Source organism: Macrobrachium nipponense, chromosome 30, assembly GCF_015104395.2.
Source record: "Macrobrachium nipponense isolate FS-2020 chromosome 30, ASM1510439v2, whole genome shotgun sequence".
Taxonomy (NCBI): domain Eukaryota; kingdom Metazoa; phylum Arthropoda; class Malacostraca; order Decapoda; family Palaemonidae; genus Macrobrachium; species Macrobrachium nipponense.
This window is the reverse complement of record NC_087218.1, coordinates 3,578,964-3,600,737: the sequence shown is the minus strand read 5'-3', so window position 1 is coordinate 3,600,737 and position 21,774 is coordinate 3,578,964. Positions and strand designations below refer to the sequence as shown.

The window sequence follows — 21,774 nt, the reverse complement described above, 5'->3', positions numbered from 1 at the left end:
AAAAGAAAAAAGGCAAGGACCTTATACCATGACTTCCCTTCAATATCTTGAAGAAATCCATAGCAGAAAATGCAATTTGAACAAATGTTCTCAACAAACTATTCAAAAGAACAAAAGGCATAGTATCTTTCAAAGAAAGTATTGAAGTTGAACTGTATCATGACTTCCTATTAACACCTAAAGAGCTTTTAAACACTGAAGAGCAAAATATGTTTTCGTAACGAATAACAACCATATAATTAATAATTTCTATTGAATATTTTACTCAGATTTTCCCTGTATGAGATTAGACTTGAATTCTCACCAATCTGTCCCGTGTTGTGACTACCTACCCGAATTCTTATCTAGTCCATACCTTCACCTATTATGTCCCTTCTTCATGAGTTTCTTGGACTTCTGTCTGACCTTTATCTGCTTATTTCCATATTTTCTGACAATCTGTTCTTCTTCCTTTTCATCACATGCCCTTGAGATTCTCACCTTCTTAATATCTCCTATTTCCTTTCCAAGTGCCCATATCTCTACAGTATATAGTAGTAGTACAAATCCAATATGCAAATTACAAACTATAGCTTTGTTTACTAATGGGAACTTACCAGTAGTCTTGAAGTATCTTACAGTTTTCACTTCTACATTCTCCGATTCTTCCACATTTGAAATCCTCTAGCACATTATATTCCACATTTTGCAATATGAAGGACCTCTTATGGCATCCTCTGAATTCACTCTTATACACGAACCAAAGGATCCACATCACCACTATCTCAACGGTGCTCCTTCCTTTGCTTTCTTTCCAGGCACCATATATACCCTACTTGGTTTTCCTCGAAATGATTTTCACACCTCTATTCACTATTCAAATCATATCTTTTCAATTCTCAATGTACAGTACTTACAAATTACAGTTCTTGTTATGAGGAGTATTTAATATGCTTGAGTAGTGACACAAATATACACAAAGGAATACGAATATGATTACACAAAAAAACAGAAAACCAAATAAATTATCTGTGTATGCACACAAAGTATGAAATTTTAATTGCATACTAAGTAGCTACAAAAATAAGAAATAAAAGAGCAACAATTTTCTTTTTCCCTTTCTAAGAAAAAAAAAATGCCTAAAGAAAAAATAAAAATGTATATATATAGTAGCATATTTAAATAAAACAAAATTAGTGAACTTCAAAAAAAAAAAATACATTGATTAAACATTGCAGTGCTGGAAAAACATAATGGATAGTTCACAATCAGTTACTCCAATAAGGACAAGCATACGAATTAACTCGATCAGTTACTCCAGTGAGTACAAGCATACAAATTAACTCTTTCTTTTGATGGTATGAAAGCATCTGGAATGAATGAAGCAACAATGGTATGAAAGCATCTAAAAAGAATGAAGTGAGTTAAAGAAAATATTGAATATTCACTACAACTCCTGCTCTCACAGAGGAAAATGATAAGTGCAGGAGTGTAGTCATGAGAGATGAGGGGTGGCGGGTGGGGCGCACAAAAACCAAAATCACTGTATCACATACTCATTACCCGATACAGGCAGTCCCTACTTATCAGTGGTATTGGTTAATGGTGTTTGGATTTTACAAATGTTTGGCTAATGCTAATGAGTTTTTGACTAGATTTTTAGCACCAAAAAGTGACTTATTGGCATCAGGAGGCAGTTTAATTGATGTTATAAGCCGTTTATCAGTGGCAAGTGACTTTCAGTGCTGGTAAGCAGTTCATTGGCATCAGTAACAGTTTATCGATGCCGATCATCACTTATGACATCACAAATGCCATTTATTACAATGATTATTGTGATGTTCCAGTTAGGAACATGGTCATTAAGCTGTGGCGAAAAGTTCATGGGCTGGCAAGTTATCCCACAAATACTTCCTTAAATTCGATTACCGCATCAACAAGGCATAATGATGGTACTGATGCATTCAAGATAAATTACTAAATAAGTGAGCAGTCATGGTTATGGTTTTAACTTGTGAACACAAGTGGGAATCAGGTGTGACACTGGATGTGCCATAGATCTAAAATGTGGCTATGTAAATGGTGTGCAGGACCACCTTTCCAACCCTTGTCAAACCATGGCTTAAGTAGTCAGTACATATTATCAAACGAAATTTCAAAAGATCTGAAAATTTCTAATAAATGAACAGTAACTTTCTTCAGTCAACTTCAGTATCTACCACTAACGGTGGATGTAGCTGTAGAAGTTTCCTATACTTTCTCTGCATGCCTGTGATCAGTGACTAACATCATGATGTAATTCATTTTAAGGGATCCAAGTTAGTAGTTAGCAGGTGTGGTTAAGGCAGGAGTCTACACATCTATATATGAAGTCAAAGACAGCAAAGCTGCTTAATATTTAAGACTTGTCATGTCTCAATAAGGGTCAACCAGGATGAAGCTGTATCATACTTCCTGAGTTTCTTTCCAAGAGTCCTCTCCCTATAAAATTACAGTGTGTGTGTGTTAGTTAAAGAGTAAGTACTAACCCTCAGACTAAAATTACACATTCATGGGCACTTGGAAAAGAATTAAACTGGAATAGAAATATCAACCACTAATAATACTACATATAAGATATCAAACCCCATAGCAATAGACACTTATACTAATCTTTCAAGGAGCCTGAAAGCTCTTGTGTCATAATGTCCATGCTAAAGATCTTTACAAGATCATTAAAAAATTAGAGATTGCTACAAATTTGAGCTTCAAAGGCATTTGCAACTATTTGGAAGGATGGCTGATGAGATATGCTAATATTTGCCATGAGAAAAAGAAAAAGGACGGTTTGGGTGAACTCTGTATAATCAGGAGAAAAAAAGTTTGCTAAGTTGGTTAAGAACGTAAATGAACTCCTGATGAAATTGAAAATAATAATGATGAAAGATGCTTGTTTTGATTAGTCTCCCTACAGAACCATTGGTAAGCAGCCCAGAGGTTTGGGCTAAAAGGTTCAAGCAATGTAATAACGTAATGATAGCCTAACTGCTTTGCTGTGTGCAAATATGGCTGGCCCTCAAAGTGCAATTATGGGTTGTATGAAAATAACACAAATTGTTTCAAAAACATAACAGCCTAACATGGTGACAAAAAGGCCAAAGATAATGCATAAAAGAATATGATATATTTTTAGTGGTTCAAGCACATATTTGTGCCAAAAGAAAAACACACTTCTGGCTAGCAGTAAAACTGTTCTTTGTTGGACAACAGCAGAGCACAAACTCCTGCAGAAGAGCTTTCTGCAACAAAGTCGTAAATATTTTTACCCAATGTAACCAACTTCCCCCAACTTATGATCACAGGATTATTCTGAACATAGAAATGACCTATCATAATTTCGTGAATCAAGTTACGAGTTATGAAGTCCAACTCATGAATTACAGAACTTTGATGTGAATGCTAATGCTATTAATATGATCTATATGGCATAGAAAGTTTAGCTGTTGACATTACATTAGTTCTGGAGGAACTTGTAGATGGCTAAGTGTCTAGTACATGCACCACACCAGCTCAAGATAAATGAAGAATAGCTGACCAGGAAACTTCAATAATCTTACTGAATAAATGAATGAATACAAGTAGTATATGAAATTTGGACCAGGCATAACTAAAATAGTTGTGAAAAGATAAGAAATGGATGCTGAAAGTGAGAGAGAGGATAAACTTGATCCTAAGGTTACAAGGGATAAAGCTGGAAAAGACTACCAATATTCATTAAGTTTGGTGCGCTATCATCGCACTAGTGCACATGATGTGACGGGCTTCCATTTCACTGATAATGAATTCAACCATCAGTAAAGGAAAGTCTGTAAAAACAAAATTGACTATCGCAAGTTTATACAGGTACTTTAACATCAGAATCCTGCAAAAGCCCATTCAGACTTGCCTCACCCTTAGCCCTAGTTTGCCCACTCTTAAAACTTCATCCCTATCATCAGTGGATGTCTGCAATGACGACAGTGATCTATAAGTTCTCCTCTGTATAAAGAATTTAATGTAATGCTAAGTGAAATACAGTACCATAATTCTCAGTTTTTACCATAAAATATCAGCTGGATTACTGAACATTTACAGTATATAATACCAATGTGAAAAAAGTAAATTAAATTAAGCCTCTAGGTGAAACGCAGTCATTTTAAGTGATCAGCACATTTTATACCGTGGGTTACCACATCAAAACTTAAGTGTACATGATTAATGCATTATAAGACTAACTAAAGGGAAGTCATGTCATTGGTACTTCAATATAGTACAGCACTTATTGTCATGAGAGTTCAGGTGAATATGACACAGTAACAATGCATTTATAATTTTTCTTTGATGTTCATAATAGTAAATTAAAATTCTTTTGATGAACAACTTTGAATGGTCAAAGCAACTGAAAAATAGACAACATTTTTTGGTATAAATATGTTTTATACTAAAAAAACTGACATGAATACATCTCAAACACTAGAATATTTAGATTACTGGCATGGTCTAGGTCCCAAAGGTTAAGGTTACAAGGGATTTTACTGTATCCATGGCAGAAAAGTATATGAGATCAATACCAAAAATGTAAGGTCTCCTGTCACAGGGGAGGAGGTCTGCTACACAGCAAGAGCATTGGTGGGGGAGTTCAAACAGTTCACTAAATCATAGTGCAGCCATGCTCGTAAGTTTGGCTACATGCCTGCAAAGGTTTAATTTAAAATTCACTAACTGGCAATCTAATATGCTGCGTATTTATAGTTTATTTGGCTGTGAAATACGTTTGATAAAATAACACTGTAGTATGTGTCATAAGAGTGAAAGCTATCATATATATATATATATATATCAAAACTATATGAAAATATCACATATATAGCCAAAGTTCAGACAGTGAAAAAACACTTTCACAGCTTTCTTTTATCCACCACTGATGAGTTAAAAGAAAAAAAAAAAGTTACCAAATGTTAAAAGATATTTTTTAAAGTTTTCATAAGATTTTGTTTGAATTGTAACCATAAATTTTAAACAGTTCTGTTTGATTACTTTGATGCTTAACACTGAATAAAAATAAATGGAAGAATACTAGCTGTATTACTGTAGCCAAAATAAATCTGTTGTTGTCTGTAGGTAGGTGTGGCCTGGGTGTGATGCAACCACGATCTTGTTGCTAGGTCTAGGCATGTTAGTTTTCTCTACTTACTGCAAATACATTACATTTCACATTCACATCTCTATGCTGAGAATTTCTGGTGGGAACATATGAAGTATCTAGAGATTCTTGCACTTCAGGCTACCTTATGAACCAATTACAGTACATTACACCAAAATCAAGTAGGAGGACATAGGAAATTAACCTTCTTAGTCACTTTAAAAAGCTGTGTTGCATATGCCTTGATATTACTACCAATAATCATTTAAATTAACCACCATCTATTTTATATAATTTACAAAATTATCTTTCTTCAAAGAACAGATAATCACTAAAAATAAATCCTTTAGCTAACTTGACAGCATCTCCTAAGTCTTAATTTGTTTTTGTTAGGCCTATAGCTCATTGCTGCATCAGACAATTTGAACAAAGCCTAAAACTTAAAAAAAACCTATTTGTAATTTATATTTGTTTTAAAAATTTTGTTACAGATGTTGAACCTGTTAGAACTATCATTATATACTGCAGAGGCAGTTACAATGGCCACTTTGAGTAGCACTGCCAACCTTGTTACACCATGCTTTGAGCTATGCAATGCAAAACTATGTATATATATTTAATTTATTCAATGTAGAGTAAGAATTGTACCAATGCATGAAAGAGACCATATCTATATATAGTATATTAATTTGGAAAATATTGTTACCTGTATATTCACAAATTTATCAACTTGTAAGACACTGGAATAAAGAAAAAAAAAATTAACACTACTTGGCAAATGCATTTTACATTGTGTTGAGATTTTGGACAAGCTAAATAGAATCATGTCGAGTCACATTTGAGCATGACTGTACCATAGCTGTTGCCCCTCTTGCAGTACTATCAATTCTGAATGGATGTTTACAGATAGCAGAAGAAAGCTCATTTAAAACACTGCTTATAAACATTTCTTTGTATTCATATCATCTTGACTAAACTTTTCCTCTTATAAAGAGACAACAAAAGCAGAGGAAATATGAATACTTCAATCAAATGTTTTACAGTAATTCTCAAAAAATGATCAAAGTATGAAGAACTGTGACCGAAGACCTTTACTCCACATTAATGATGCTAATGGAAAATAATATGAGAAAATGTTATTTCTGCTTTCCTACGTTTTCCTTTTTAATGAAAGTACAGTCGACCGCTGCCTTTACACAGTTCAGGATTTGCAGTTCTCCTATTTGTGGATTTTTCTGTAGCACTTAAAACAGAATTCACGAAAAATGTGTTAATTCAATGATTTTTTGGGCAAGAAATAGTCACTGATTTCTGTACTTTCATGTTATTTTCATGACTAAATACATATTTTACGATAAAAAATGATTTACTAATTTTCAAATACAGGAAGTCCCCAGTTATTGGCAATCCAGTTTTATGGCGCTTGTCTAACGCTGAAAATTGGCGATTTTCGGCACTGAAATGTGCTGATTTCAAGTTATCTCCGATTTTTGCTTATCATCAAGCCGTCGGAACAGAACTCCCGCTGATAATCGAGGACTGCCTTATTAAAGTCAACACAGCAAACTATCAATTCAATGTATATTTATTCTTCAGTGTATACTAAATATTAAGGTACTGAACATAGTAACTTCCCAGTGTTTCCCAATTATGTATACTATACATAGAAAATGGGATTGCTTCAATACTATGAGAGAAAATGGATGTATGTAAACTTAAAAAAATAGGGATAACTTGAATAGTTTTCACACTTGGTTGTAAACCATAAATTTTTAAGGGTAATGTAAATTGACTGTGAAATGACATTAAAGTGTTCTAGATGATAGTTTAAGGTACGTATTCTGTGCAGGATGATAGTTTAAGGTACTACATTTGGTGTTTGATCTATTAAACTAAGCATTTAACCTTTTTTCGGGGGGTGGGGGGGGGGGGGGTGGAATGATAAGCATTTTTAGAGGGGAATATCAAGTATTAACAGATTTTGGGTATTTGTGGTCCCTATCCCCCGGGTTGACTGTAGGCTGAATAACCTTGAATACATTTTCCACAGTACTTCTGAAAAATATTTGAAATGTAAGTAATTACAGCAGACCCCCACCTATTTGCGGTTCCAGATTCGCAACTTCACCTATTTGTGGAGTTTTTGTGAAGCATAGATTCCCATTATTCGTGGAAAATTCTCCTATTTGCAGGATTTTTCAAAGAGAAATATTCACGAATGACTGTATTTTCATATTTTTGTCACTAAATGCATTTTTTGTGCTCAAACTATAAGCATTTTTAGGGTTTTTTAACGTTTGAGCTATCAAATTACACAGCTACAAGCATTTTAGTGAGTGCCAAGTATTCACGGATTTTAGCTGTTTGCAGGGGGATGGGGGGGGTTGTGGTACGCAACTCCTGCAAATCCTGAGGGTCGACCGTACATGAATAAACGAAAGGTATGTACAAAAGGGTACTATGTAAATGTAAAAAAAAAAATTGATCTTGGCAGCAACTGAAAGTAAAAATTATTACTTATTTCAAGGCCAGCACTGGGTCACAGGAAATACAATAGCACAATGATGCAAGTTCCAACTTGCTTTTATATAATAGTCACTGATGGTAGCAAGCTAAAGCTACATTACATATTGAAACAAGAGTACGTCAATAAAATTGAGTAAAATTAATAAAATAAAAACCATTACGTATTCATAAAAATGAAAGCCTTTCAATAAAAAGGAAAGACTTACAAACTCTCTACCCTAGAATGAACTGAACATGGCATGTCTCATGGATTCATTTTATTGTACTTTGGATACCCACTGTAACAACTGGCTGGGTTAAAATCATGAGATCAAAAAGGATTATGTTTTAAACAACATATTCCAATCACTTTTCAGAATGGTTCAAATTATAATTTTTATGTCAATGCACAAAAATCAGACAAGAGATTTTTGTTGGTTTGCTGTCAGAGAAGATGATTAATACTTAACCTACTTTCTTGAAGTAAATCATACCTGAGATAATCATCGTCATCAAAATCAACATCATCATCATCAAAATCATTATTTGTCTCTATTTTATTGTATGAAGTCATGGAAAAAAGCAAAACAGCAGCATCAGCATATGAATAACGTGGGAATCAAGGCTAATTATTCTTAAAGTATAAAATTAAAATTAAACGGCTTTTAACTTCAAGTTCAATACAAAAATAATTTTGTTGTGACAGGCTCACTATAGTCAATAATAGTTCTCTTTATAAATAAGCCAGCTAACTAAAAGATCAATGTACAGTAGTCTAGGTACAAAAATTACAATTTGGTTGATAACTGAAGTTCATACCATTTTTTTCTCGGCGCGGAGGAAGTAGACAAAGAATGGCAAGAGCCATGGTTGCATGCCAGGCAGAATGCACATAGTAATAGTTGTCATGAGTTTCCAGGAAGGCATAACATATGAGACCTGAGGCAGCCAGAAGCACACCAGGTAACAAACAAGTCAGCCAATACCCTTTAGTTGGATAGCAACCTTTCCCTTTCTTGCAGTGCCACATCTGGAATCCAGTGCAATTGAGTTATTTCAGATTCAAATTAAAAGGTATGAACAACTTCTTTCATAATGTACATCTGATGATTTGTATCATGAAAATAAAGTTTTAAAAAGTTAGAAAATGACAAACAGCTCAGTTCACTTGATGTAGGATGATACTCAAAGTATACATTTGGTATTTGAACTTTCAAGATAGGCAGTTATAAGCATTGTAAGAGGGGGTTAGCAAGTATTGGCAGATTTCAATTATTCACGTGGGGAGGGGTTTGGTCCCTGTCCCCTGTGCATACCAGGGGTCTACTATGACAAATCAAATTCTTCAATACGTCTGATGGCCGGGCAACCATGGGAAAGGAGGGGCAGTAAGAAGAAGAAATGTAAATTTAAGCTAATGGATGTTTTCTTCCTATTAATAATATGCTCATGTAAACTGTACGTGACTGATCTATATCTTTCTTGTTTCTTTATTCTATCCTTATAATCATTTTAAAACAATATTTATCTACTTGCCAAAATATGTTATTGTTATAATACAATTAAGTTTGTTCATACTTACCTGGCAGATATATATATAGCTGTATTTTCTGAAGTCCGACAGAATTTCAAAACTCGCGGCACACGCAGTGGGCGGCCAGGTAGTAGTACCCATTCCCGCCGCTGGGAGGCGGATATCAGGAACCATTCCCATTTTCTATTCATATTTTATTAATGCCCCTGTCTCCTGAGGGGAGGAGGGTGGGCACTTTAATTATATATATCTGCCAGGTAAGTATGAACAAACTTAATTGTATTATAACAATAACATTTTGTTCATGCCACTTACCTGACAGATATATATATATAGCTGAATCCCACCTTCGGATGGTGGGAAGAGACAGAATAGGATTTATAGGAAACTTAAATTAAGTAGATGATGTATATCTTGGTTCCTCACCTGTTAGCAAAGTAGACTCTGTGATTACTGTCACTTAAGCCTGCTTTTGCTTAATCAGAGTTGCCAGCCAGGTGAAGACCTGTAGTGCTGGTGCGCTCTGGATGATCTGTCAACGGGGACGTGACCTCAACGTGACAAGACCATCGAGCCATACATATGAGGGCAACGAAGCAACTGACCACCACCTGACCAACTATCCAAAGACCCCTTGAATACCAAACTAAGGGATGGGAGATCTTCACACAAGACTAACCACAACCTAAAAACACAACAATAAAAACTAACCTAAACCTAACTAAGGGATAGGGAAAGAGCTACCTCCAGCCCCCAAGACTATGTCTGCAGAATCGTATGGCCCAAGAGAATTACAGTCGTCATAAATCGTTCTTACATCCCTTAGGTAATGTGAGGCGAAGACAGAGTTGCTCCTCCAAAAGGTGCCATCAAGAATGTCCTTGATTGACATATTCTTTTGGAAGGCAAGAGAGGTGGCGACAGCTCTAACTTCGTGAGCTTTCACTCGTAAGAGGCTCAAATCAGTCTTCTGGCAAGATGAATGAGCCTCTTTAATGACGTCCCTCAGAAAGAAAGCAACAGCATTCTTAGATAAAGGTAACTCTGGTCTCTTCACAGAGCACCAAAGATTACCTGAGGGACCTCTTACCTCTTTTGTTCTATGCACATAGAACTTGAGAGCCCTGACAGGGCACAAGGCTCTCTCTGGTTCTTGGCCCACCAGACTTTACATACCCTTGATCTCGAAGCTTTTCGGCCAAGGGTTAGAAGGGTTTTCATTCTTTGCCAAGAAAGTTGGGCTCAAAGAGCAGACAGCGTTGTCTCCTTTGAATCCCACTAGATTACTAAAAGCTTGTAGTTAGGAAGTTAGGAAAAGAGCCTTCCTTGTCAAGTTTCGAAGAGACGCTGCTTGAAGAGGTTCAAAAGGACTTGACATTAAGAACCTAAGAACCACGTCAAGGTTCCATGAAGGCGGTCTCGTTTGAGGAATCTTTGAAGTCTCAAAAGATTTTAAGAGATCATGAATGTCTTTGTTGTCAGAAAGGTCCAGGCCTCTGTGCCTAAAAACCACTGACAACATGCTCTTATATCCCTTGATGGTAGGGACTGCTAATTTCTGCACATTCCTGAGAAAGAGCAGAAAATCGGCTATCTGGTTCACAGAGGTCGTGGAAGAGGAAACTCCCTCCTTTTTACACCATGCCCTGAAGGAAGCCCACTTCGATTGGTATACAGCTCTTGTAAATGCACGTCTTTGCATTTGCATTGCTCTCACAGCTGCTTTCGAAAAACCTCTCGCTCTGGCCAACTTTTCGATAGTCTGAACGCAGTCAGACCCAGCGCGGAGAGGTTTGGTGATGACCTTTCGAAGTGAGGCTGTTTGAGTAGATTCTTCTCTCCAGGGCAACGTCCTTGAAAGTCTACAAGGAAAGACATGACCTCTGTGAACCATTCTCTCGCTGGCCACATCGGGGCGATAAGGGTCAACCTCGTCCCTTCTGAAGCCGCAAACTTCCTCATGACTTACCCTATGATCTTCAATGGCGGGAAGGCGTACAGATCTAGGCCCGTCCAATGCCATAGCAACGCGTCCACAGCGATTGCTTCTGGATCTAGGACCGGGGAGCAATACAGAGGAAGCCTCTTAGTCCTCGACGTCGCGAATAAGTCGACCAGAGGACGTCCCCACAACCTCCAAAGGTCTCGACACACATCTTTGTTTAAGGTCCATTCCGTCGGTAGGATTTGTTCCCGACGACTGAGAAGGTCGGCCCTGACGTTTTGCACTCCTGCAATGAACCTCGTCAGGATCGTAACCTTTCTTCTTTTCGCCCACAGCAGAATCTCCTTCGCCAGGTGAAACAAAGTTCTGGAGTGTGTTCCTCCCTGATTCTTCAAATAAGCGAGTGCTGTGGTATTGTCGGAGTTTACTTGAACGATCTTGTTCGTCAAACTCCCTTCGAAGAACTGCAGAGACAGAAAGATTGCTGCTAGCTCTTTGACATTTATGTGCCAGGCTACCTGTTCCCCTCTCCAGGAGCCAGACACTTCCTCCCCTCCTAGTGTTGCTCCCCAGCCCGCGATGGAAGCGTCTGAGAACAACACTAGGTCGGGGCTCAGAAGACTTAGGGACAAGCCCTCCTGTAGTTTCTGTGGGTCGAACCACCATCTTAGATGGCTCTTTATTGGATGCGATATTCTCAAGATCGCATTGAGATCGTCCTTGACCCTCCATTCGTCCGCAAGGAAAAACTGGAGAGGCCTGAGGTGCAGTCTTCCCAAGGAAACAAACCTTTCTAGCGATGAAATGGTGCCCAGCAGACTCATCCATTCCCTCGCCGAGCAAGTTTCTTTCCCCAAGAAGGCCGAGATCTTCTCTAATCCTAGCCGCTGACGTTCCTGGGACGGAAACGCTCGAAAAGCCACTGAATCCATCTGAATCCCCAGATACACGATGGACTGTGTCGGGGTCAGATGCGACTTTTCGAGGTTGACAAGAAGTCCCAGGGACTTCGCTAGGGCTAACGTGAAAACTGCTAGTCCTTCAGACACTTCTCTCTCGACGAAGCTCTGATAAGCCAGTCGTCGAGGTAAAGGGAAACTCTTATCCCTGAAGAGTGTAGCCACCTCGCCACATTTTTCATGACTACGGTGAACACCATTGGAGCCGTGGTCAGGCCGAAACAAAGAGCTCTGAACTGCCACACTTTTTTGCCCAAGACGAATCTTAGGTACTTTCTTGAAAGAGGGTGGATCGGGATGTGGAAGTACGCGTCCTGCAGGTCTAAGGACACCATCCAGTCGCCCGGTCTCAAGGCTCCCAGAACAGAATGAGGCGTCTCCATCGTGAATTTGGTCTTTTCCACGAAAAGATTGAGCCTGCTTACATCTAGGACTGGATGCCAACCTGACGACTGCTTTGGTACTAGGAAAATCCTGTTGTAAAAGCCTGGAGACCCCAGGTCCGCGACTTGTTCCACCGCTCTTTTTTTCTATCATTTGTTGTAGAAGATCGAATAAAACTTGTTTCTTTTCTCCCTGATAGGATGGAGAAAGGTCTCTGGGAGTCGTAGAAAGAGGAGGAAGATCTAAAAAGGGGATCTTGTACCCCTGCTCCACGATCTTGAGGGACCAAGGGTCCGTGTCTCTCTCTCTCCATGCTCCCGCAAAGAACTTCAGTCTGGCTCCGACTGGTGTCTGAAGGACATGCGTCTCACTTGGATGGCTTTGGTTTGAAAGAAGCTCTTCCTCTTGAAAGCCCTCTCCCTCGAGGAGCTGCTCTCGAGGGAGGAGCCCCACGAAAGGGCTTAACCTTCTTCGGCGGTCGTACAAAAGCCGAAGAAGTGGAAGGAACTGCCGGACGTCTCGAGGACTGGGCTAAGAGGTCCTGCGTTGCCTTTTCTTGCAAACTGCTTGCCAGGTCCTTAACCAAAGTCTGGGGGAAGAGATGGTTCGTAAGAGGAGAAAAGAGCAGCTCCGCTTTCTGAGCTGGAGTAACTGATCGAGCCGTGAAATTGCACAGCAAAGCTCTCTTCTTCAAGAAGGCCGTCCCAAAATGAGAGACCAGCTCCTCTGAACCATCCCTGACGGCTTTGTCCATGCATGATAACACGCTGGACAGCTCCCCCAGACTGAGAGAGACTGGGCTTCTCGATTGCAGATCCAGAACTCCCAAGCACCAGTCTAGGAAGTTGAATACTTCAAGAGTCCGGAGCAGCCCCTTCAAATGATGGTCCGTCTCCGTAGGGGTCCAGGTCACTTTAGCAGTGGATAAAAGGGACCTCCTCTGAGAATCCACCAAGCTGGAGAAATCCCCTTGTGCTGGAGAAATCCCCTTGTGCTGAAGAAGGGATTCTTACACCCACGTCTTCTTTGGTTTTATACCACATACCTCCTTTACCGCTGAGTCTAGCGGGAGGAAGGGCGAAATTGGCTTGCCTTGATCCTTCCTTCGTTCCATCCAGTCTTGGAGTTTCTTGAATGCCCGCTTAGTGGAGAGCGAAGTCTTCATCTCGACAAACTCCGGGGTCTTACAAGTCTTTGAGGATGAAAACTGCGAAGGAGGAGACTTGGGAGCTGCAGGCTGGAACTTGTCCTCGAAGGACGAACGCAACAGCCGCACGAGAACTTTATAGTCTGAGATTGAAGAGGCAGCAGAAGGTTCCTCTTCAACAGAGTCAGCAGGACTACTCAACTCTCCTTCTTCCCTAATCGGAAGAGGAGACCGCCTCTCCGGAGAGGGCGTACGTCTATCGGGTCTTGCCTTAATCAAAGACCCCCGATGTTTACTGGTAGAAGCCTTATCTAGGCTGTCTTCTTTGTGGCGTTTACCACTCAAAGGAGGCAGAGCGTCCTTAGCGACGCCCGAGGCAGCCTCACTTGCAAGAGAAGCGTCCTTACGTTTCCTCAACGAAAAGGTAGACATTTTCTCAGGTATACGCGCCTGTGCGCGCAACCCAGCGTCCTGGTGTACGTCTTCTTCTTGGCCGGAGTCCCCCGAAGCGTCCTGAAAAGCGTCCTGCCGAGCGTCTTCAAAAGCGTCCTGAGCGCATTCAAAAGCGTCCTGAGCGTCCTCCCGAAAATCACGGCAAGCAGCCTGCCCATGACGTCGAGAGGGAACGAAAGCGTCCTGACGACCCGTCTTCTTAGCGGGCGAACGAGATCGGCGAATCGCCGAAGGAGACGCAATCGGCGAAAGAGATGAGCGAGGAGAGGGAGAAGGAGACTGCTTCGTCCTCTTGACGGGCAGTCTAAGGTCCTTCCTCCGCTTAGGCTCGACTGCTGCTGGGCGAGTCCTCTGAGCCATAAGCGTCGATAGCTGGTCCTGAAGGGACAAAAGAATGTTCTTCGTTGGAGAGGAACGAACAAAGGGAGCAGGGCTGATCCTGCGAGAAGACGAGGGGCGAGGGGACGCCTCCTTCCTTCTCACAGGTACAGCTACCTGCTTCTCAGGGATACGCGCCTGTGCGCGCAACCCAGCGTCCTCGTCGGATGAGATTTTACCTCTCTTCTGAGGCGGAAAAGCGTCATAAGCGTCCTCCGAAGAAAGCGGCGATACAGGACGTGAAGCGTCCTCAACACAAAACGTCCGTTTTCAGCGGACGAGAGTCTCTCCGAGCGCTCCACCCTTGCACGGGTTGCGCGGGGAGGACGCTTCGGAGGACGAAAAGCAGTCCTTAAGGATGCGCGCCCGTACACGCTCCTTGACAGCCTGGGACTTTGCAACAAGGCCTGCCGAAGGGACGCCAGATCGGTGGGGAGCCCCCGTAACCCTCTTGCGGCTTTCGACATACCCCCTCCCTGATTCCTGGGAGTTCGATAGCGGTCTAGGCCTAGAGGCATTATGGGGCCGATCTGACGCCCCCTCCACAACACTAGGGGCACGATCACGCACTTGCACTGAGCCAGTTTCCAAGGCTTTCACTTTGGTCTCTAGAGTGCGTAGAGACTCCAAAATAAGAGAGAGGGCATTACCTTCTCCCGACACAGATTCAGGGCCCGAAGGCAACACAGGTTTAGGAGATACAAAATCTACAGGTGTTACTGCAGGAGAAATATTATCACCCTTACCTTTGGTAGAACCTCTCCTGGAGGAAGACCTCCTGATCCTATCGCGTTCCAATTTACGCCGATAGGAATCATACACCCTCCAATCATCATCGGTCAATCCATCACATTCATTGCACCGATCATCCACCAAACAAATATGCCCCCTACAACTCATACATACTGTGTGGGGGTCTACCGATGATTTTGGTAGCCTCACCTTACAATCACTCCTCACACACTCTCTGAAACTCACTGCACTTGATCCAGACATCACGTTTACAGAAAAGCCAATCCAATGTCAAAAAACGGTCCACTATCGCGTATGCCAATCCAACAATCCAAAATCAATACCAAAAGTCAATCAGATACTTAAATGCGAGTCAAATCCAAAAAATCCTGGGCGGAGGTCTGTAAACAGTAGTTTACCAACCGGCGACAGAAAAAAATATGAATAGAAAATGGGAATGGTTCCTGATATCCGCCTCCCAGCGGCGGGAATGGGTACTACCACCTGGCCGCCAACTGCGTGTGCCGCGAGTTTTGAAATTCTGTCGGACTTCAGAAAATACAGCTATATATATATATATCTGTCAGGTAAGTGGCATGAACAAAAAAAAGTTTAAAACTTGAGGTGGAAAATATTATAACAATATACGTATACGTTATAATCTACAGTACAAGTAAAGATTCAAAACTGACAAAGAGATCAAAATATACAGTACTCACCCAAGAGGTTACCATAATGAAGAATGCAGACACTGAAGGAACCACAAATACCCACAAACCTGTGCGATCATACTCAACTCCTAGAGCAACAACCTATTGATGAAATAAAAAAAGAGAAAGAAAAAGAGCATGCTGATAACCTTTTTATAAGTTATATTTCAAGCTAAAATTCCTGGATTAAAAATTATTTATTTCATAATTCTGAAACACACCAAACCTAACAGCATGAACTACAAGGAACTTTTCATGAGAAAAACATGGCTAATTTTCAAAGAATTCTTCTCATTTAGCAATGATACTGAAAATGAGAGAAAAAATTCCAGTTGGTAGCAAGCAGAATGAACATAGTCACCAACCAATTCCATTACTTACCATTGCACCAGCAACATGTAATAGGGAGTAGAGTGACTGTGGAAGATCTGCCATTACAATAAGGGTGACCCAAAAAGAAAATATAGCAGAGTAGAAATCACAAAACTGCATGACGCTCAGTCGCATGATGCAAAAGTTGTATGGTTCTTGGTCACAGGCATGGTAAAACTGAAAGTAATTAAAACCCTCGTATATAATTCATTATCAATATCTATAACATAAAATTTCATTAGGTGCATATGTGGAACTTTCTTAAAAAATGATTTCTGATGCCAAACAAAATTGGCTATATCTATGGTATAGGCTTTTGGATCTAGAAAAATTAACTATGGCATAAAGGAGTGTCGTTCATTTTTCTGAAAGAATGATGTACCACACCATTAACATTAACTAACTTATCAGCCTTGGATATACATAGCTCCTTGGCAAATCTATGATCAACACGTATATGCTACAGCTACAGTGACTCTGGGAAAGTTTATATCCTTTCAAAGAAGTTGAAACAGAGAACAGATTAAAGCAAATGAGACAGATATCTAGTATGTGTGCTTTCTACTGATATTTGAATAGGAACTCTGTGGAACTGGATCCTCATACCAAAATTTTGTGTTATGACTCCATTTTTTTTCCCCAGACTGGTGTGTTCCAAGTGGTAAGCAAATGTACCCAAGATAAAAAATGACAAATTTTTAACCAATTTGTATTTTTCATAACTAACAAACCTGAGGTCTTAACATTAGGATAATACTATCGCCAAGCTGGAAACCGGTAGAATTAAAATTAAACTTGTGAGATCCAGGGACTATTGGCATCTCTACCAGATCACAGGGCATGTATACCCAGAATGCCCTTGGAGTCCTGTGACCCACCAGTTATATTTCTAACCCAGTTTAGACTGCTAGAGGGGTGGTTCGAGGTGGGCCTTTACCTGTCAAGACCTCAGGTTTGTTAGTTATGAAAAATACAAATTAGTTACAAATTTATCATTTGTTCATATACGGAACAAACCTTCGGTCTTAACATTAGGATAGACTTACTTATTGGGGGGAGGTAAGTCTCTATAACTGACTGGGAGTTTGCCACCTTTATCCATTCCCGAATATTAGGGGAATTCCAAGAGAATGGACAATGAACCCAAACCAAAGATATAAGCGAATCTATTGGTTTCCCTCACTGGGTACTGATACCATTCTATGGTTTACACATTATGGGAGAACAGAGAACCTTCCCTTTTCATAAAACGCTCTTGTCCCTTGCATCTGGATCCACCCTCACCCCTCTCTTCCCTATTACCGAGAGGAGTATGTTGCTACTGAAAAGTATACTATACCCTAAGATAACCTTACAGTATGGCTGACCACCTCATCTGCATCTAGTCCGTTCCAGCATATGATGGTACTCTCCTTCATACTGCCCGTAGGTAAAGGAGTAGAAAGTAGTAAAAGAAAAAAGACCAGTCATCCCATTCATTCTACTTTCATACCTTCATCTTAGACTAGACACAAACTGACCCGCCAGGGGTACTGGATGAGCTATATCACTTGTTGGGCCGCCACCACTGGACCCAAGGAAAAGTGTCCAAGGATCTATGGGCAACGTCTTTTAAATAAAATGAAGTGAAAGTTGTTTGGCGTTTCCAAACACCAGCTTTCAGAACTCGCTCCACAGACATATTCTTCTTAAATGCCAAAGAAGCACTCAAGCCTCTGATGTCATGAGCTCTAGCCCTCTCCTGGCTATTTGACTCCCTGGCTTCTGTCATGTAGGCATTCCTGATCGTCTCCCTTAGCCAAAACGATATTGTATTCCTGGACACTTCCTTCTTGTTCTGTCCTGTACTTACGAACAACCTCCAGCACCCCGCCCTGAGGTGCCTTGTCCTTCTTAAGTACTCTCTTATTACCCTGACGGGGCACAGAAGCATCTCATCTTTGTCATTGTCTACAAAGTCTACCAAGGAAGGTATGGAAAAGGAGTCTAATCTGCTGTCCGTTATTGCTGGGTTTTGAGTCTTGGCCACGAATTCTGGAACAAACTCGAATACCACTGACTTCCAACCTCTCGAGTGCTTTATGATATATGACAGGCCATGTAGCTCCCCCACCCTTTTGGTTGAAGCCAGGGCCAATAAGAAGACCGTCTTCCGGGTCAGGCACCTATCTGTGGACTGCCTTAGTGGTTCGTAGGGGGGTTTTGTCAGACTACTCAGTACCATGGTCAGATCCCAATCTGGGGCTTTTAGTTCCTTTGGCGGACATGACTGTTCAAAGATCTTCATCAGCATGGCCAACTCCCATGAAGACGAAATGTCCACACCTTTCATTCGTAAGACTAAGGCTAGAGCAGCCCTGTACCCCTTCACTGCAGATACAGACATATGCCTTTCTGTCCCGAGATATACCAGAAAGTCTGCTAACTGCTGAATAGTGGTACCGAGTGGAGACAAGTTCCCTCTACGACACCAATCACAGTATGCCGACCACTTTCCTTGGTATATTGCCGCAGATGACTTCCTGATATTTCCTGCCATCTGAGTTGCTGCTTTTTGCAAAAACCTCTCGCTCGGAGAAGATACTTGACAGTCTCCACCCATGAAGTGATAGGGACTTCACCGACTGGTGGTACCTCTCCATGTGCGGCTGACATAGTAGGTTGCTCCATGGTGGTAACTCTCTCGGCACGTCTATTAGGAGTTCCAGCAGGTCCGGAAACCATTCTGCCTTTGGACATAAAAGGAGCTACCAGAGTCATTTTGAGGTTCTGAGACCCCATTACCCTGTTCAGAACTTGACAGATTAGACAAAATGGAGGAAATGCATACACGTCCAGATTGTCCCAAGGGTGTTGTAGCGCATCTTCTGCTACTGCCTCTATGTCTGGGACTACTGAACAATACACTTCCAACTTTTTGTTGTACCTGGTTGCAAATAGGTCTATGATCGGCCTTTCCCACAACATGAGCATCCTGTCCACTACCTGTTGGTGCAAGGACCACTCCGTTCCCAGTATCTGATCCCTGCTGCTCAACTTGTCGGCCACTATGTTTCTTTTTCCTGGAATATATCTGGCCCTGATGTCTACTAGGTTCTCTACAGCCCACTGATGAAGTTGAACTGTCATCACATGTAACTGTCGAGAAACTAGGCCTCCTTGTTTGTTTATAAAAGCTACTACTGTGGTGTTGTCTGACATCAATACCACTGAATGTCCCTTCACTCTCTCCCTGAATTCCTGTAGAGCTAGAAATGCTGCTTTTAACTCCAGCACGTTTATATGGAGTTCTCTGTCCTCGCAACTCCATTTTGCTGACACCATCAACTCCTCCATATGGGCTCCCCAATCTTCTAGTGAAGCATCTGAGAACAGCAAGAGGTCCAGGGAGGGTTGTTGAAGGGGGACACACACTGTCAGATTGTCGTCGTTCACCCACCACAGCAAGTCTTTCCTCACTTCTGCCGACAAGGGAATTTTTGGTCGTATGGGTGATCTACTATTGGTGACCAAAACTCCTTCATTCTCCATTGTAAATATCGAAGGTGTAGCCTCCCTTGTGGTACTAGCTTTCCCAAGGTAGTTAGGATTCCCAGTACTACCTGCCACTGCCTTGCTGGCTGTGTTTGTTTTCCCAGAAAGGCATTCACCGCTTGTTTGCATTTCTCTATTCTCTGGTCTGTCAGGAATACTTTGGCTTTTATTGTGTCTATAACCATTCCCAGATACTCCAAACGTTGACTTGGATCCAACTGCGACTTCTCCTGATTTATCACAATACCTAGACTATGACAAAACTGCAGGAGGGTCGCCCTGTCCCTGAGTAATTTCTCTCTGGACTTTGCTATCACCAGCCAATCGTCTAGATATCTTATTAGCCTGATCCCCTGAGCATGCGCCCATGTCGACTTATCAATCCAAAGCACAGGACTTTGAACTCAAAAACCTTTCTCTGCAAGGCTGAAGCTGAGAAATTTCCTTGAAGACTGATGGACTGGTATCTGAAAGTATGCATCCTTCAGATTGATTGTCAGCATAAAGTCCTTGATCCTGACTGCTTGTAGAACTGTTTTTGGAGTTTCCATTTTGAAACTGGTTTTTCTTCTAAACAGATTCAATGTTGACAGGTGTGGCCGAGTGATGAGAGGCGCCCATCCTATCTTCTTGAGCCTCTCCCTCTTCCACTAATCCCCCTTCCTCTGTTGTTTCTATTGTGAAAGGGGCGATGAACTAACCTCTTTGGGGAAGACTCTCTCGTTGCTCTATTAGGGATGTTATGTCTCACTGTCTTCTTATGAGGTATTTGCTGCTGCCTTACCTCCATAGAGGTAGCTTTACTGTTAGACTTTTTCCTAACTGCCTGCTGTACCAATATCGTTAGTGTTCATCCTTCTTCTATCTATAGCCTCTTCCAGTATGACCTCTGGCAACAGCAACTGCGACTCCAAGATATCCCCATTCCTCATCGCTAACAAGGAATCCAAATCAACAGTGCGGCTTAGTCTAGCCAACGTTGCATCTCTCCTCATTAACAGGATATTTGCCCAAACATTGGCACTTAAATTTGTCAAGCATGCAATTGCTTTGGAACCTGATTGTAGTAATCTAATGAACAATGATTCATCCACTACCTTTCTTGTCACTTCTGAGGATGCAATTTTCGCCACTGCTGTTGACCAAAGATCTAACCAAGAAGCAGTCTGAAAGACAGAAGAAGCTGTTGCTTCTAACGTAGCAGCCTCTTGGTAAGTCATCGAAGGGCACTCCATTTTAACCTGATCTAAGGTTAATCCAGGCCTTAACCCCTTCTTTACCGGGTGGGTGAGCAGAATGTAAACATTGCGTTCTCTGCCGAACTGAATCTCTCGGTAGTGACTCCAGTTTGGAGGGTTGCAGATCGTAAAAATATTTGCCAAAAATACACTAATCAAGACAGGCTAATGAAATTATCAGGTATTATTACCACTATAATAACGCATATTCTCTGTTAGTTTTATCATCCTACAGGGAAAATAAATGATTTTATGAAAAAAAATGTGAAACTCAGTGTTCCTTGTACAAGGGACACTGGTGGTCGGTGAGAAAACTACAGTCTTGAATAGAAATTCGGTCTTACAGAATGTTGGTATATCGCACCTGGAACATGCACATAAAGTATTATCAAAATAGAACAGTAAATAAGCACGTAATAACAAAAAAAAGAGCAAAAAAAAGAGCAAAAACTAAAGCGAAAGCCCCGCCAATAAATATGGAAATCGCAAATTTTATAGTATATCTTTAAAAAATTGGTCGATGTCATTTTCTACGTTTTCTAAAATTAGTTTCATCACAGAAAACAACTTTAGGGGCATCAGGGGTATCTAAACTAATTTTTCAAGTTTCTTGTCCTCAGAAAAAATCTTTTTTGCTTTTTCTCTGGTTTGGTTTATTATATACAGTTACCATCCGAGTTACGACCTGCGCGAGTTACGTCCACCCGTACTTACGACAGTGTCCGACAGGGGTCTATTTTTTT

At 40.9% G+C, this 21,774-nt stretch overlaps 1 protein-coding gene across 3 annotated transcripts in view; it reads right to left on the bottom strand.

Moving 5' to 3' along the window:
- Positions 1-21,774, bottom strand: part of LOC135202229 (post-GPI attachment to proteins factor 6-like) — a 100,744-nt gene that overhangs the window by 13,894 nt on the left and 65,076 nt on the right. For all 3 annotated transcript variants that reach the window (XR_010311689.1, XM_064231501.1, XM_064231499.1), the window contains exons 12-14: positions 16,269-16,436; positions 15,897-15,989; positions 8,465-8,675 (exon numbers count right to left, since the gene is read on the bottom strand). Coding sequence is in view for 2 of the 3 variants with exons in the window: in XM_064231501.1 (XP_064087571.1) it covers positions 8,465-8,675; positions 15,897-15,989; positions 16,269-16,436 (472 nt within the window). In the remaining variant the exon portion in view is untranslated. The remainder of the gene's footprint in view (positions 1-8,464; positions 8,676-15,896; positions 15,990-16,268; positions 16,437-21,774) is intronic.